Genomic DNA, 16,309 nt, shown 5'->3' with positions numbered 1-16,309 from the left:
GCACTAACCGCCGCCGCCGCTCACCGTTCGCTTCCATATTTGGAAGTGAGTTCGACAAAAACCGCAAGGAGGGGAGGGCAGGGGAGAGGAGAGGAGAGAGGATGGATGATGAAGATTTTCCTCCCACTCTGGAAACCCGCTCCGCGTCCGGCTGGGAGATGAATGTCGGTCATTAAACAGTGACAGACTGGTCTCAACTATCAAACACCCCTCACGCGGTTTATGTAATAATTATTACGGCTTTTAAAGGGCAGTTAAAAATGGCAACTGGAATAAACGCTGCAGTCGTGCTAATTTTACTCATCATTAAGTGCCACTGAAGGTTAAATAGGTCTCACTTGCCGAGATTTGTAGGTTTTTTCACATTTTAAGAAAAACACATATTCCCATAATGCACTCTGTTATCGGTTTGGTATGTTTGATTTGTTCACGTACACTTGCCGCCACCACCCTAATGAAATATACATATATCAGATGGCAATGGGAAAATTGTGAAACGATACATATTATATATTTAAAAATATTATATATTTAAAAATGAGTTGACAATTAAACCAGGCGCCACTTAGTGCCTGGTTTCATTTTGCGTGGATTAGATTCGAGGCCCTCTCTGTGTTATCGTCATGTTTGTTAATGACCAGTAGGCACAACAGCCGGACTACCGCGGTTAACAGACATTCACTCCCGCTCGTGCACTTTGGTCTAACCGGGGCCGCGCTTAAGGGCGCGTTCACGCTTCGCATCCAGTGTTTGTGAGCAAGAGCGACGATTCAATCGCCCTTTCAATTTCTACCAGACGCAGACGAATCCAGAGCTACAGCCATGGTAGGTTTAACACAGCCTTTTCGTACTTTTGTGTTATTTATGCATTCTCGATGGCTTTTCTGCCTAATAATGACTCAGTTTAAGCCCGCGGGGAATTTTAACTGGGTTTAATTTGTAAGTGTTTTAGCGTCACTCGAGCCGGCTGTATGCCGCAGGAGCCTGTGCTAGCGCTTGGCTAGGCTGGGGAGCTGACTAGGAAACTGGATGGCTAATAATGCCGTAACGCAGTGTAGTCTTTCAGTGTTCGCATTCAGTGAACTTTCCGAGCGGCAATTTTCACACGATGGAGATAACAGACTAGGTTAATCACTAACGATTTTTTTTAAGTAAAAGCCACTGGCGCCATTTCGTTCATCTCCCAAGTGTTTCGCCGACAAAAAGCCGCTTTATCGAGGGGCCCCTGTCTGAGTTAACGTCCGCACCGTTGCCATGACACTGCTCCTGGTGTTTCCACTGCATCATGTTTCAGTTATTTCACCTGTGCTCGCCCGTGTTCCCGCATCACAGGGCTGCGGCGCTGGCAGGTGCAGCAGCACCCGTGCCTCCGGGGCTGCCCGGCTAGCTGTATTGTTAGCCGGAGTAGCTGCGTTACAGTGCAGCCAGAAATGACACCCATTATGGCGCTAGCTGAAATTTTCTTCTTTGTCTGTACACGGCTCCCATACTGACGCTGTTGTTTTAAGTGCAGGTGCATTCGTAAAGCATTATTATTATATTATCCCACAGTGAGGGCAAAAGCACAAACCGCATGATTGTGGTGGAGGAACGCCGTGAGAATAAATGTGCGATTTGACAGACGACCGGTCCCTTTTAGAGCAGTTTTGCCTTATATAGCAAGCTAGCGTTCACATGTGCGTGTGCTGCATTCATGGCCCCACCCTGAATTTGGTGCAAAGACCATTTTGTTTGGGGCTGTATTTTTTTTTTTTTTTTTTTATGTCTCAGCGATTAGATTGGACCTATCGCAACTGCCCCCCCGTAGCTTTACTCCGTTTCTTCAGGGAGGAACCGCATCTTTGACCGGATTATTACCGTTATGAAACACCAATTTGGCAGCGTTAGGGGCCGCTTACTAGAAGCTAGCGGGGCCGCTGTGTCTTCACGTTCGGCGCTGCGCATCTTTTATTTTGCGTTGCGCATCTAATTCATACAGCTGTTTACTCACGCGGGTCGGGGGAAAATAAATAGATGTCTATTCATTCATTCATTCATTCATTCATTCGTGAAACACTAGAGAAGCAGGGATAGTTTTCCCCCACCGCCCCCAAAGGGAAAAATAATGTTTATCTAAGTACTATCGCCATTTTCCTCGCTATCCTCACAGACGTGCACTAAATCACCCCGAGAGTCTAGACATAAGCCTGCCGTGGTCTTCCAGTGAAATTGTCCTGCAGCATAAAGGTGAGAGGCCTGTAATCCTGATAAGGAAGACTTGGACTGTGACTCCTTTGTACTGATTCAGTTGAACCTTGGCGTCAGTGATTATCATTAGATAAGATTAGAGCTGGGTCTGAGCGCAGTCATAACGGTTCCACACAAAAGAAAACTAGTACCATCTCTTTTTATTATTATTTAACAGTTGCAGGCCATGTTTGGTGGTTGTAGTCCTTATCCCTTCCTTCGAGGAAGAATGCAGTGAGATGACTGTGCTTTCTCATGTGCAAAATAGTGTGTGAACTTGACCAAACTGCAAAGGCACGGAGAAATGGTGCAGTACCAGTCTTACTTTATTAAGTAGGGCTGCTCACTGGTTAATTATTACTCTGGAATTCTCATTATCTTACAGGCCTTTAACGCCCTGAGCAAACATACAATGTCTGCCCCGGGCTGCTCCCCCAGTTTTCCGTGTTTCCTGCCCCATTATTTCCTTTTCATTGTCTTTTTTTTTTTTCTCTCCCATTGCTTGGGGGATCTGTTTTTTTTCCCTTTCCTATAAGGGGCCTTAAACAGAGTCAGAAGACATGATTGTGACAGTGAACTTGGGTAGCCTGTATTATACATTTCAACAGAAGCTTCATTGTTCATGACTAAGGGCGACGCTGAAATGCTCAAATCCTGACCACACCCTCACCCACGTGGTCATCTTTATAGCAGAGATGCCTGTTGCGTGGAGAAAGGCCGAAGCTGGGTAATGTTTTATAACTGCTCGTCCAGTCATAGTCACAGAAGTGTAGACACACCTGTTAGCTGAACTTACAGGGTTTTTTATGTTCAGTGTGGACTTTGGACAGTCTAGACTGGCCACAGTTTGCCGTTTTGTTTTCACTATTCCCTTGTTATATATTATTAAGGAAATTGTGTTTTTATGACAAAATCATCAGTGTTTATTTAATTGAAACTCGTGAAAATATTCAGTTTTGTTTTATCCAGCCCACATCTGGTAATCACCACATCTTTTGTGCGTTCAAGCCTTCTCATCAGTCACTGGGAGTGTTCCTGCTCTCTCTCTCTGTGTGATGGTCACATGCCACCCTCTCAGGCCATTCTTCAGCCTAACGATGTCTGTATTTACTGTAGTTGTCACGTGCGGCCTGTTGAAGACCACAGCCTCGCGTTGACGAAGCAGTGACTATAGAAAATGACAAAAACCCACCCTTTTGTTTGACTCCAGCTTAAAATACATTCAGTTCCTGTGCATCTCCTGCCAAGTTAAACAGTTACTATAAAAATATACCATCACCTTTTATAGTAAATGCAGAGGTGCTGAAAAATTACAGGGGTTTTTTTTTTGTTTTGTTTTGTTTTTTTGAAGAAAAGAAATTCCAGCAGACCTGAAGCCATTTCTGCTTGGTTTGTATCAGGGAGGACACAATTATAATAAAAATGAACGTGGGTGTTTTACATGCCAAAATGTTCATGGCATTGTTTTTTGAAGAAACTCGTGCAGAGTCAGACAAACAAATTAATAATGATTCCAGTGATGGGCGAGGAAACAGGTTTCGGAACCTTTTTTGAACTTTCTCTGTTGGATGTTTTTCCAGTCTGAATAACATATTTGTGTAAACTATCTAGTGTTTGGTTTATGTTCTGAATGATCAAAAAGTTTTTTAATTCATTGTAAACAATTGAAATAAAAAGTATACTTTAAAAAAACCATTAAAGCTACCTCAAGTGATGTATATGAACTTGGAACACTAAACAAAATGAAAAACAAATTTAGAGGAAATGGCTTTTTAGTTTTTAGTATTAGTTAGTTTGGTAAAACATTGTTATCACAACTTTCCTAATGAGGTAATATCCTGGATAACCTGTTTCTCTGTCAGATCCGCCTCTTGCTTTTCGCATCTGGTTTCAAAAGATGGTGATGGCAGAGACGCTTAGTTCAAGGCTTCATAACAAGCCTTCATAAACTAGTGGATGACATCAGTGGCTGCATCGATCTTTTATTATGTGGATAATACTCACATTTGAAAAGTTAAAGGCATTTTTTGCAGACTTGTTGATGAGTAGAGGCATTAGTCAGTTCACATTAATAACATTTTGTTCTTAATTTTGGAACTTAATAAACTAGTGGCTCCGTATTTTGTGAATTATGAGTTATATACTGTACTGAAGCTATTCAGGCATGTTAGGGAATTACTTGAATTTTCAAGAGTTGTTTTAGGGCAGCTGTCGTGATTTTGATATATGAGACTCTGTATTAACACATGGTTCGATCCTTAGGCCTCCGGTGTGAAAGTCACAGATGAAGTCATCACGGTCTTCAATGACATGAAGGTGCGTAAGGCTCAGCCAAATGAGGACGAGAAGAAGAAGAGGAAGAAGGCCATCCTGTTCTGCCTGAGCAAGGACCTGAAGAACATCGTTCTGGACGACGGCAAAGAGATCCTCGTGGGCGACTTGGGAACCACCGTGCAGGACCCATACCAGCACTTTGTGAAGATGCTGCCCCCAAACGATTGCCGCTATGCTCTGTATGACGCCACCTACGAGACCAAAGAAACAAAGAAGGAGGACCTCGTCTTTATCTTCTGGTGAAAGCAACCGTTATTACACATTTAAAAGTTTTTGAGCTTCATTAAATTGACATTAGAGTTAAATTGTTTTCCTTACGTCACAGGGCTCCAGATAGCGCTCCCTTGAAGAGTAAGATGATCTATGCCAGCTCAAAAGATGCCATCAAGAGGAAATTTGAAGGTGAGTGTCTGGTTGTGATCAGAGAATCATCAGAAACAAGTATTCACACTTGATCTTGAACCGCACTCATACCTGAATTATGTAAACGCTCTCGAGACAACACAGAGGGTATCACCTGACTCTGCTGTCGCCCTCAGCTCACAAAGGATGAATGCATCTTTGAGTTAATTGTTTTAATAATGTCAGTATTATAAGTGACGAGCCCCCCGTCCCCAGTATCACAATACTTTATTAATCCATAGGGAAATTATGTATTGGATGTTGTTGCTCATAGATGCGATGGGTGGATCCTTTAAATGTGGCCACATGTGAGCTTAAAGATGAAAATAAGATTTTTGGTGAGTAGAGACGCTGTTGCAATTGTGGTGTTTAGTGAGGGTGGATATAACTGTGAAACCCAGCACTGCACAAGACTTATGATTGTCATTTTATTAGCCAACAAGCTTTCTGATTCTAATAATGATCACAAGTTGCATGTTTTATTAATTAACATATGAAATTAGTGGTCAAGTCTGTAAAGTCATCTGGGATGTGTTTACTGAGGTCTCAGATTGAGGGAACAGAGGGTCATTTTCACAGTGCACTTCCATAAAGAGGTGCCCCCTGCCGGGCTGCAGTCAGCCAGAGACGATCATGGAGTGAAACATGACTTGAAGTGTTTCTTTTGGTCAATAAGTTTGCTGATGGTGTCGCACCCAGCTTTTATATGATTTTAAACTCATCATGGTCCCCGTATTTTATTAAGGTTAAAAACAAGATTTGTGACACAAGAAGGAGCTTTGTTTGGTTTTTTTTTTTGCAAGCCATAAAATGTTTAAGAACCACTGCCCTATGAGCAAATGCTTGGTGATGGTTGACATGAAGACGAAAGAAGAAAATGAAAAGAGGAGCAGAAAACACGAGAAACTAACAGGGCCAAGCTACAGGAGAGAGAAAAGACAAGAATTAATGGCATGCTGTAGTGGCATCTAATAGGGCTCAGTGCATCATGGGAAGTTCATCAGCAGTGAGAGTGGTTCAGGGTCCGCTGATACAGCTCTAACCATCAAAAGGAAAGTTTAATGCTTGATCTTATGAGCAGAGAGGAGTGTTTGTCCCCTGAACCCAACTGGGAGAGGAGTCTAATAGCTGAAGAATCTGGCTCCCATTTTACTTTTTAGAAACTCAGGAACCACAAGTAAGGCTGCAGTCTGAGAGGGGACTGCTGTATTGGGATAATATGATACCATGAGTTCTATAAGAGCTCATTTGGGACTTTGTGTGTCTGTCCACCTTAGGTTTTTGTTTGTTTGTTTGTTATTTAAGTAATTTTGTATTAAAATGAAGTGGATTTGAAACGCTTCCAAATGTCAGGCATTGTTTGTAGGATGAGTGAATATTTTCTCCTGTTAAACTTGTTTGTCAGTGTACATTCATCAAATGAGCTCACCTGCTGAGTTTTTTTCCCCCCTTGATGCATAACTCTGCCTGTCTATTTTGCAGGTATTAAGCACGAATGGCAGGTGAACGGTTTTGAAGACCTTAAAGACCGGCACACTCTGGCAGAAAAGCTCGGTGGCTCATCGGTAGTCAGTCTGGAAGGAGCTCCTTTATAAATATCCCTCCCCCTCTTCTCCGGCTTCGATTAAAGCCTTTCAGACACATCTGTCGGGTTTAGCTGTTCATTCCAGTGTGGTGTGGAGAAGGGCAAAAGCAGAACCAGCATCAATTCGTGGGACTCTCGGGGAGGGATATCATGGGTGGGTTTTTGGGGTCAAGTGACAGTTTTAAAAAAACGACAACAACAAAAATAAAACAACAACGAATCAGACTGTCATTCCAGTTCATGCAACGTAAAGATTATGAACAAAACACAAAGGAAAACATTAAGATACAACTGAAGAAGGAAAATGATGACGATGATTAAAACTTAAATACACACAGTTCGTGTTTAAGGACAGGGTTTCATTCTTTCCAGGTTCCATTTGACTGACTGCAGAGAAAGAGACGGTCAGCAAACCTTCTAGTTTCCCAACCACTGAATCCTGACAGATAATTGTTCCAACTACGTTTTTTTGTTTTGTTTTGTTTTGTTTTGTTTTTTTTTGCCAAACTTCTAGTTAAGTTTTGTAAGTGTGTATAGTTGAGTAGGTGTAGTAATGAACTAATTCATTTGATTACAGGAGCTGTATAAAAACACTCTGGGGGAACACGGTTAAATATATCTAATTTTTTTTCTTTGTTTTGTTATTCCATTGTTCTTTTTTTTGTTTTTGAAAGGTTCCAAAACTTGAGCAATTCCTTTATATTTCCAGTTCCGGGTGAGAAAAAACATGACATTTGATGTAGTGAACAGACATTCCTTGTACTCGTTAAAACCAGGATTTCCTCAACTTAAAAACTTTGGTGTTATGAAGGTCTGATGGGGAGCGATGTGTATATGAAAGACCAGTGGTCAGAGTTTAGACTGAATACTGAATGGTGGATGTTTTGTATCGTCTCCTTATCTCTAATAAAAAGCACTAAACTACTGACACGTGCTGCTCTTGAGTTTGTTTACTCTCAGCAGTGTTTTGGCTTTTTGATGATGTGTGACACAGAATTATTTTTAGTAGCTACATGGTCATGGGGGACCAGTATTTAAAGCACAACCTGCATGTCCAGTCCAAGAAAATCTATATCATTTTGCATGAAAGTGTCCTATGTTCAGTTAATGTACTGAACAATATTTCTTGATGAAATATTCATGTTGAAAATCTTTACTGACATATTGCCAGCAAAACGACAGTCGGTGAATACCAAAATAAACCCACTGAGGGCATGCTGTAAAATCAAAATGAAAAAACAAACACATAATGCAATGATTTGCAAATCCTAAACACAAAATTTATTCACAAAAGAACACAGGAAAGATTCCAGCTGATCATCAGCCTCTCATTTATTTTGTCTCATGGAGTCTCCAAATGTTTCCCGTTGGCGGTAGAATGACTGACTGGTTCTTGCATAGCACGTTTCTACTCAAAGCAGGTATCAAAATGGCAACCTGCCAATTAACAGATGACCTGCTCTACCTCCTGAGCTTCAGCCACTCCCAAGTCTGGGCTGCAGGTCAGTTCAGCACCCGGACTCTACAGCTGTGAAGCCATACTGTTGTAATAGAAGCAGTATGTGATTTAGCAATGTCTTGCTGAAATATGCAAGCTTTCAATGAAGCTCCATCATGCAAAGATGAAGCAATGTATGCTTACATTGCTTCATCTTTGCATGATGGAGCTTTAAGCTAAATTTGTGGACTAAACAGTGAACTTTTTTAACAAACAATGATTTCTGGAAGTGCTCCTGAGCCTGTGCAGTGATTTCCATGACAGAATCGTGGGTGTTTTTAAAGCAGCGCTGCCTCAGTCCCCGAACATCACAGGCATGCAATATTGATTTTCAGCCTTGTTCCTTGTGCACACAGATATCTTCAGATTCTCTTAATCTGTGGATGATAATATGTACTGTAGATAATGAAATATTCAAAAATCTTCACAATTTAGCCCAGCCTTTTTATTGTAAATAAAATATGGCTTTATGAGATTTGTTAACCGTTCTGTTTTTATTTGCATTTTACAGTGTCCTAACCTGGAATTTGGACTGCAGTTTCTGAGCCAGGTAGACAGCTCAGTTTACCTTAAAATGAGCCGGATCATAAAATAAATACAATAAAATCGTGTAATTTAACACTAATGTCTTTAGTTTGCATAGCCATCCAGGTCACATGTTGACACTCCTGTGTTGGATTCCTCAGCCTAAAACAAGGAGTGCCGATCTTTTTTTAGCTCCTGGGCCACGTATAGCCGAAATTGTCTTAATCAGGATCAGTCTGCGAAACTATCTCTTAATAACCCTTAAAAAAAAAACCAAATGAAAAAAATTGCTTGTCTTTATTTAAGCGTAACAAATTTTAAGTAGATTTTGAAAATGTTCACATCTGAACATCTAAATGTCAACTACTGACACCCACCTAGCCTGAGATATCTTAATAAGAGTAAGACGTCTCAGTTTTTGCACATTACAAAGAAATGCTGCCATAATAACTGGCAGCTCATTACCTAAACTCTGCCCCACAATTAAAAAAAAGAAAAACAGCAACTTTTATGGATTATTGACTTTAAAAACCACAAATTTCTGTCTTTAATAGTTCATTGTAGAGTGGAGTAGAGTCGGTCCCCTACCGATCACATGTTGAGTTTCTCGATCTCCAGCTTTGGGTAAGACACTGAACCCAGTGCAAAAGAATGATAGTTAGAAAAGGCTTAAAAGCATAGACTAAAACAAAAAAAATGTGTGAGTGAATGTGGTTTGTAGTATAGAGTGCTTTGGTATGAGAACCGTCCAAAATGCACACCGCCTTCATTTTGCAAAGCCCGTCAGACAGGTTTGAGCCTCCGCTTGAGGCACGGCCTCTTCTGTTCTGCAGTTCTGCAGACTCCTCTAACTGGATCATCACTCCTCCACAGCGGCAGCAGGTGTTATGACCACAGGAGGGCAGCACAGCACCACTCCTGAACCAGAGTCAAGACTATGGACACACACAGTTATAAATCTCTGTTTATTAAAATATACCAAGCATTTTTTTAAAAATAAAATAAAGTCAAAACTCTGTGTTTCCAGTCCGGACCAAGAACAGCAAACGGTCTCCGCTCTCAAGATACCAAAAACCAAGTCCCCAAAGCCAGAGCAGGAAAGATGCAAATACAGCCTTGGTGGATTACATTTGTCCACAGTAGGAAAATAATGTGCAGCTACTGACACACATGAGTTACAGTGTTTTTTCCCCCTCTTGTTAAAAGTGGCTTCTGTTAATGCTGTGGAAACACTGACTTATTAATCTGACTGCGAGTGAAAACATATTAAAAGATGCCGTTCTGATGATCTCACAGGCTGGTTTATTTAATAGGCCCAGAGGTTACAGGGAGCAAATTAAAGACAGGAGAGAAATAACTCAGTGTTGAAATGGATCAGATATTTGACCCTGTGTGTTTTTTTTTAAAGTCATTTTGAGCTTTATTGTGTTTTTCATGCTCTGCTTTAAACCTCCTGCCTTTGGTCTTTCTCAGTCCTGGACACAGTCTAGCCGGTTTCCATGAACCCAGTAACAGATCTGAGCGAACTTTAAAGGAGTGATGCGCACGGCCACATTGTAATCCCGGTTCTCGCCATCTATCTCCAGCCACTGGTGTCCAGAGAAGATGCCGATGACCTTCCTTTCCCAGCGCTCTAAGTTGTTGTCCCACACTCGGCCGTATACTCCAGAGCCACTGGCTCCAGGTCGGGCATCGCAGTGCTGATATATCAGGTCATTGGACTCTTCTTCCACGGGACAAAACCTGTACACGAGCTGCCCGGGCCTGTCGCTGTCGAAACCGGAGAAGTGGATGCGATGGCCTGCCAGATCGTCAGAGGACGGAGCCACAGAGAGGCGCATGAAGGGACGACGGTGAGGCCAACGCAGCTCCAGCAGGGCATAATCGAACTCCATGCTAACCTCCTGAGGACCCTGGATCCAGCCCTTTGGCACACGGGTGCGTCTCACCCGCACCCAGTGGACCAGAGGCTTCTTGGCAGAAGTGAAGTGTGTTTTTGTGCCGTTGATAGATGGAGGGATCAGGAAGCCCACCCTGAGCCTTCGCGCCCCATTGACATAATCCTTCCCATCATGCACACAGTGTGCAGCTGTAAGGACGTGCCGCTGAGACACGAGAACGCCGGTGCAGCCGGTGGAGATCCGCACAGCTGTGGAAAAGGGGTAATCCAACAGGAAGTTGTCACCTTGTATGTTAAAGCGGCCATCCGCTCCATAGATCTGCCGTCTCACACGCCTGGGCTTCACTCTCCAGGGCGAAGGGTCAGCTCCTCCTGACTCTGCGTCATCCTCCACATCTACTGTGGTGAGAGTGCGCGAGCCGTCGGCGTACAGGGTCTCGAATGCCAGTTTCTCCGTGAGCTGCTCTTCCTGCTCTCCTCTGTGGAAGCAACTTGCGTTGCAGTGAGTGGTGAAATCCAGCTGAGCGTAAGCACTGAAGCGGGAGCGGGCGAGAGGCGTCGGAGCGTGAGGGACCAGCGTGGGGACGTGGGCTGGAGGAGGGTGGAGGAGAGAGAAGGTGAGGGGGAGCTGAAGAAGCAGGTGAGTCAGGAGGGAGCTCCCGGACGGCGTCATCGTGGTGATGGAAAACACTGAAAGGACACAGAAAATGATCAGGCATCTCTGAGATCGCATGGATTCCTGCACGTTTGACAGGAACGACAAATGTGGAAAACATTCCCAAACAAGATGCCCCAGAAATACACAAACTCTAATCCCTTCATAAATCTGCACTTGTTTTCAGATAATTATTGATTGTAAATCACACCACAAGTGAGGTCAGCTTAGAAAGTTTTATGTTGCAACGCAGGCCTGAACTTCATGTGGTGTGGAGAGGCAACAATGAACCTCTTGTTCCTTCAATATAGATTACCAGGAAAATGGGATTTCAGCCCAGTGGAAGCAGAGACGTGGTTTAATGTATGACAAATTACAAAGAAAAGTCAGTGAAAGAGTCAGAAAAAAAGCTCTAAAAAACTCAAGTTTGTTAAACTTCTTTAACAAACTTGAGAGTTTTTAAAGGCACTCGGATGTAAGGAGGTATTTTTCATTAAACATTAACTATGTTACAGCGTACACAAGGCTTTCGGGCTTTCAGGGCAGATTAGCAGGGATAAGCAGACACTTGATCCCCTTTAAAGACTGTGGATCCCCAGGCACTCATGGCACGAAGAGAGCAGGTGTGTAAAAAAAGTGAAAAGGCTACAAGTCCAGGCAGGGCAGCAGAACAGAGCATTACTCCTAACTAAAGACAGGGTGGGGCCTGTCCACACACCTATGAGCTGCCCCATAAAGCACTGTAACGGAGGTAGAGCTGCAGCAAAGGGATCCTGTAAGCTGGGAAAGTACAAATATCCTTCCATGGCAGCTGTGAGGACATTCAAAGTGGTAACAGCCTGGGAAGACGTGTAATCCATGTTTTAGGATGTAAAATAAATGAAATAGTTGTCTTTTCACAGCCTTTTGTTTAATGTTGAATGTTTTAGAGAACTATTTTGATAGAAAATAAATAAAGATGAAAACACAGGAAAAGACACATTAATCTGGAGGAAAGATGGTGGGAAAGGTGTGGCTTTGTGGCCACTGCAGTAACCTGAGATCATGGTGTGTCTTTGAGCAGACCAAGTGCAAACAGTTTTTGTATCGCATATCAAAGTCTAGCCCTTACAAGAAGTGAGTCCTGATGTTTGGATTTGTTTTTACTTATTTTGGTAAGCAGTTAGGATAAGATAAAGAAATGGCTGTGTCCTACATCGCAAACAATCCATTTCCTTTTTTTTTTACACTTAAAATATATTTATAGAGCTGTTATATCATATTTGTTGCCCTTTCTGCTGACCCCAGGTCTTTCCAGAAAAGAAGATTTTTAATCTCAATGAGATTTTTTAAAGCATATATAAAAATCACCTTGCCAAAAACTGATTTCAGCTTTTACCTTGTTCCTGAAATGTCTGGTTATCATTCGTGAGAGACTTGTTTAGCTGATTATAGGTCAACAAGTCATTTAGAACAGTGTAAATATCTACAATCATCCAAGGCAAGTATCTAAAACCCTGCAGAAAACTTCCCGATCAGCATCTGATCTAGTCCATACAGATCATATGCTGCAGTGAGATGGACCGTAGCTCAAAGTTTGCTTAAAAAACTTCTTAGAAAATCTTTCAACCACCTCATTCAGGAAATTGTTCACGTACAAAAATAATTCGTAAATGTGAATGTAACTCGAGTTTAGCGCTTTATGTGTCCCAGTAGAGACACAGCAGCAGTTCTCAGCCAAGCCTCCCATTATTACCTCCTGATTAGAGATCGATAGTCCGTGTTTACATCCCAGTCAAGTTCTCCTCCCCATCAGACGACTCCTTCGGGATCATTTCCCCAGGTTGTCCTCCACCTCTGCGCTGACAGGTTAGCTACTTTCTCCCACCTCCGACAGGTAAATCTCATAGGCTCTTTTACAGCGCGTGCACATGCAGCTCCAGGTGTGGAGCGAGTCTCGGGGCGTGCCGTGAAACCTGCTCTGCTCAGCCTGAGCGCCACAAATAAAACCTCGAGCCTGAAAACAAGTGTTTTCTCTTCATGCACCGGCCGGCCTCGCGGTCCTAGTGCCCCTCAACTTCCCGCCTGCCAGGGTGCCGATGGGCAGCACGCGCTGTAGTTTTACAGGTTTAATCATAAGACAAAGTTAAACGGACTTTTTGACTGAATGGTGCTGAATGGTACTGGTTTTAAACGGTTTATAAAGTTTTCCTTCTTTTAAAAAATACATGAAAAGTTTTACATGATAAATGTCAAATCACAAATCATCTTTCTACTGAATGTTCCTCAGGCTGCCCACAAATTTCAATTTAAAGCAAGAAAGTTTCGGTTCAATTCAATTTCATTCAATTTTAGCTAAATAACACCAAATCACAACAACAGTTGCCTCAAGGTGCTTCATATTGTAATACAATAATAGAGCAAAAACCCCAAAAATCAAACAACTCCCTTTGAGCAAGCAGTATATTGGCGACAGTACATATTGTAAATCTCCTAAGGCTTTCAGTTCTGGTCAGACATTTGCATGCACTCATTGTGGGCGTGAATGTCATGGTAATTTGGGGCTTTTTACAGCATGCATCTTTAATGACTCTAAAAAACAATGTGTGCATAAGTTTACGTTTATTTTAGATTGTGTCTCATTCACACAGGGTCACATATATACATACAATAATTTAAATCTTTTAAGTGGTGCAGAAGGTTCTACAATATCTCTAAACTTGTCCTGTTAGAGTCTCATTGGTGATCATGATTGAAAACAACTGATAGCTTCTCTTTGCCAGCATGAAAAAGGATTTGTTTGACAGCACTCATTGTATCAACCAAAACTCAGAACAATGGGAAAGTCCAAGGACCTCAGTGAAGACATAAGAAGGAGAGCTGTGGATTTACACGTGCTTGGAAGGTCTCGCTGAGCCATTTCTAAACAACTGCAGATTTCAAGATCATCAGTTTAAAAAATAACATGTCAGTACTAGTTATTCTGATGTCACCACTTTTTTAAAGTCTGGTCTTCAAACTTCATGCCCATGGTGAGTGCACGTGAGCTGCCAAGCATAACTGTATATAAATCGCCAATAAAAGCAGCCTACTTTTTAAGTTTTTGTTATACATGTAATTATATGACTTAGTATTAAATATGTGAGCATTCTTTTTGTTGCATGGGGGGAAATTATATAAGTCTCACTGGACATATAGTTTATATATGTCGTTTTGGAGGGAATGGGAAATTCCCTTTATTAGAAAAACTCTTTCTGTTTCTTTCCATAACACTCTCCCCACTGTAATATCTTTAGCTCTGTTGTGACATGAAGACTTAACATTCACTTCCATGAATCACCAGTGTTCATTTTCATATCATAATAAGTGTCTGGTGTTGAGCTTTGTAGCCCACAGCTACACCATAGCAAGAAAAATCTTGTTCCTGGCATCACACTTTTCATGCGTGCCAAAAGATAGATAAATTTGAAGACCAACTTCAGCGCACTCAGACACTCTAGCTGGCAGGCAGACGACTGTTAGGGCATGTTAGCTGCAGAGTTCACCGCGTCCTCTGACCTTGATTTCCAGAGGTCTTTCGAATCTGTCAACCTGTGGAATTTGGGAAGCCCTGGAGTGACGCTATTCGACGACTTGTTGCAGAAAACAGAGCTCCCAGTCACAGAGACGGTGCTTTCAGGGAAGCCAAAGAATCTCCCACCAAAGACAGAAGTCTGTCTGTCGCTGCTGTCCTCAGAGCAAATGTCACCCGAGAAGAACACCTACCCAACCCGCTCCTCATCTCTGTAATTAGACATTCAGCTGGTGCTCAGGGAGAACTATGGTGCTGACAGATTGAGTGTAAGGTATATTCCCTCTGAGATATGAAGGATGGTAAGAAAGATAGCATGCAAAAAGCTAGAGAAGTGTTGATGCGATTTCTGTAAGCAAGTTGGTATCACTGCCTGTCTCTGTGCTACAGGCAGCGAGCACAAGAAGTTTTGTGTGTTCGCATGTGTGTGTTTGGCACCGAGCAGCTTGGCTTATGTTTCTCTCTGGAATTTCTCTCTTTCCGTCCTGTTCTTTTCAATGTTCCTCACAAAACATTCTGCTCAAATTAAACAGGGCAGAAGATGCACATGTTACCAGAAACATTATGTAAAATACTGTTTGCTTTCCTGCCAGCCCGGAGATGAGGAGATTAACACCCCTCTGCAAAGTGTTGATTTCCAGACACCAACCCGTTAGCTTAGCTTACTACAAAGACTGGAATAAAGGGGTAATTTCTGTTCAATCACATGACTGCTAACCACACAACAATAATTATGACTGCTGTTTTGGACGTGTGACACTATCAAGTGATCAGGCCCCAGTCAGACAGGCCTAGAGATCAGTCAGTAATCCCCTGGCAACCACAAATCTGTACTCCCAGTCTGGTTGGCAAGTGGTTGTCGGGAGTTTCAAGGTGAAATTGGTTGCAAAGATGGTTTAAAAACCTCACTGTGATTGCTTTGGGCACTAGCAAATGGAAGTTACCCACTTTTCTGCAAACATTCCCCAAGTACTCACCAAGTGGTTGTGAAACTGTGAAAAATGTGATGCAAACTGGAAAAGGAGACCATTTTCCTTTAAAGTAAGGCTGTAGCACTGCAGTACAGGTTTTAATGCTCTCAGTTTCCAGTTCGGATAGCATTTTTTACAGATCCACTATTTCCATTCAATTTCAGTTCAGTTTTATTCATATAGCACCAAATCATAACAACAGTTGCCTCAAGGCGCTTTATATTGTAAGGCAATGACCCTACAATAACACAACTACTGCTTGGTGAGTAGCTGGTGACTGTTTGCAGACAAGTTGGTGGCCTTCATGCAAATTACAGGCAAGTACTATAAAATACTATCAAAACTTGTAAATACCATCATAATATTGTTGTAAATCTATATTTTCAACCATCACTGCACATGTTGCATGCCAAATGTTTACATGCATGATTAGAAAGATAAACCACCAGTAATTATGCAGCCCAGCTGTACATAATTTTGTTATTAAGTGCAGTAATTAATTATATACACAATCATTTAACATTATCTGGCATTTTTTTTATGAAATGTTGAATGCACAATCAAATATAAACTGTTGGCTCTGCAGTTTCCTGCAATTCAATAAGAACGATTTTATTTCTCTCCTTGATGATTGCTGCAGCCGGTGGTAATTTGTGTGCAAAC

At 42.1% G+C, this 16,309-nt stretch overlaps 2 protein-coding genes across 2 annotated transcripts; one reads left to right on the top strand and one right to left on the bottom strand.

Moving 5' to 3' along the window:
* Positions 1 to 677: 677 nt before the first annotated feature.
* On the top strand, positions 678 to 7,475 carry cfl1 (cofilin 1). The gene is made up of 4 exons (XM_040015285.1): positions 678 to 825; positions 4,489 to 4,799; positions 4,886 to 4,962; positions 6,445 to 7,475. The coding sequence occupies exons 1-4, from the start codon at positions 823 to 825 to the stop codon at positions 6,555 to 6,557; spliced, it is 504 nt and encodes a 167-aa protein (XP_039871219.1). The 5' UTR covers positions 678 to 822; the 3' UTR covers positions 6,558 to 7,475.
* Positions 7,476 to 9,521: 2,046 nt separating this feature from the next.
* LOC120723672 (serine protease 23) lies at positions 9,522 to 13,116 on the bottom strand. Its single transcript, XM_040015284.1, has 2 exons — positions 12,861 to 13,116; positions 9,522 to 11,160 (listed from the first exon to the last, which is right to left on the bottom strand). Exon 2 carries the CDS (start codon positions 11,141 to 11,143, stop codon positions 10,040 to 10,042), a length of 1,104 nt encoding a protein of 367 aa, XP_039871218.1. The 5' UTR covers positions 11,144 to 11,160; positions 12,861 to 13,116; the 3' UTR covers positions 9,522 to 10,039.
* Positions 13,117 to 16,309: the final 3,193 nt, after the last annotated feature.

Source organism: Simochromis diagramma, unplaced genomic scaffold (genome assembly GCF_900408965.1).
Source record: "Simochromis diagramma unplaced genomic scaffold, fSimDia1.1 OVJJ01000685.1, whole genome shotgun sequence".
NCBI lineage: Eukaryota > Metazoa > Chordata > Actinopteri > Cichliformes > Cichlidae > Simochromis > Simochromis diagramma.
This window is presented reverse-complemented; position numbering and strand designations above follow the sequence as displayed.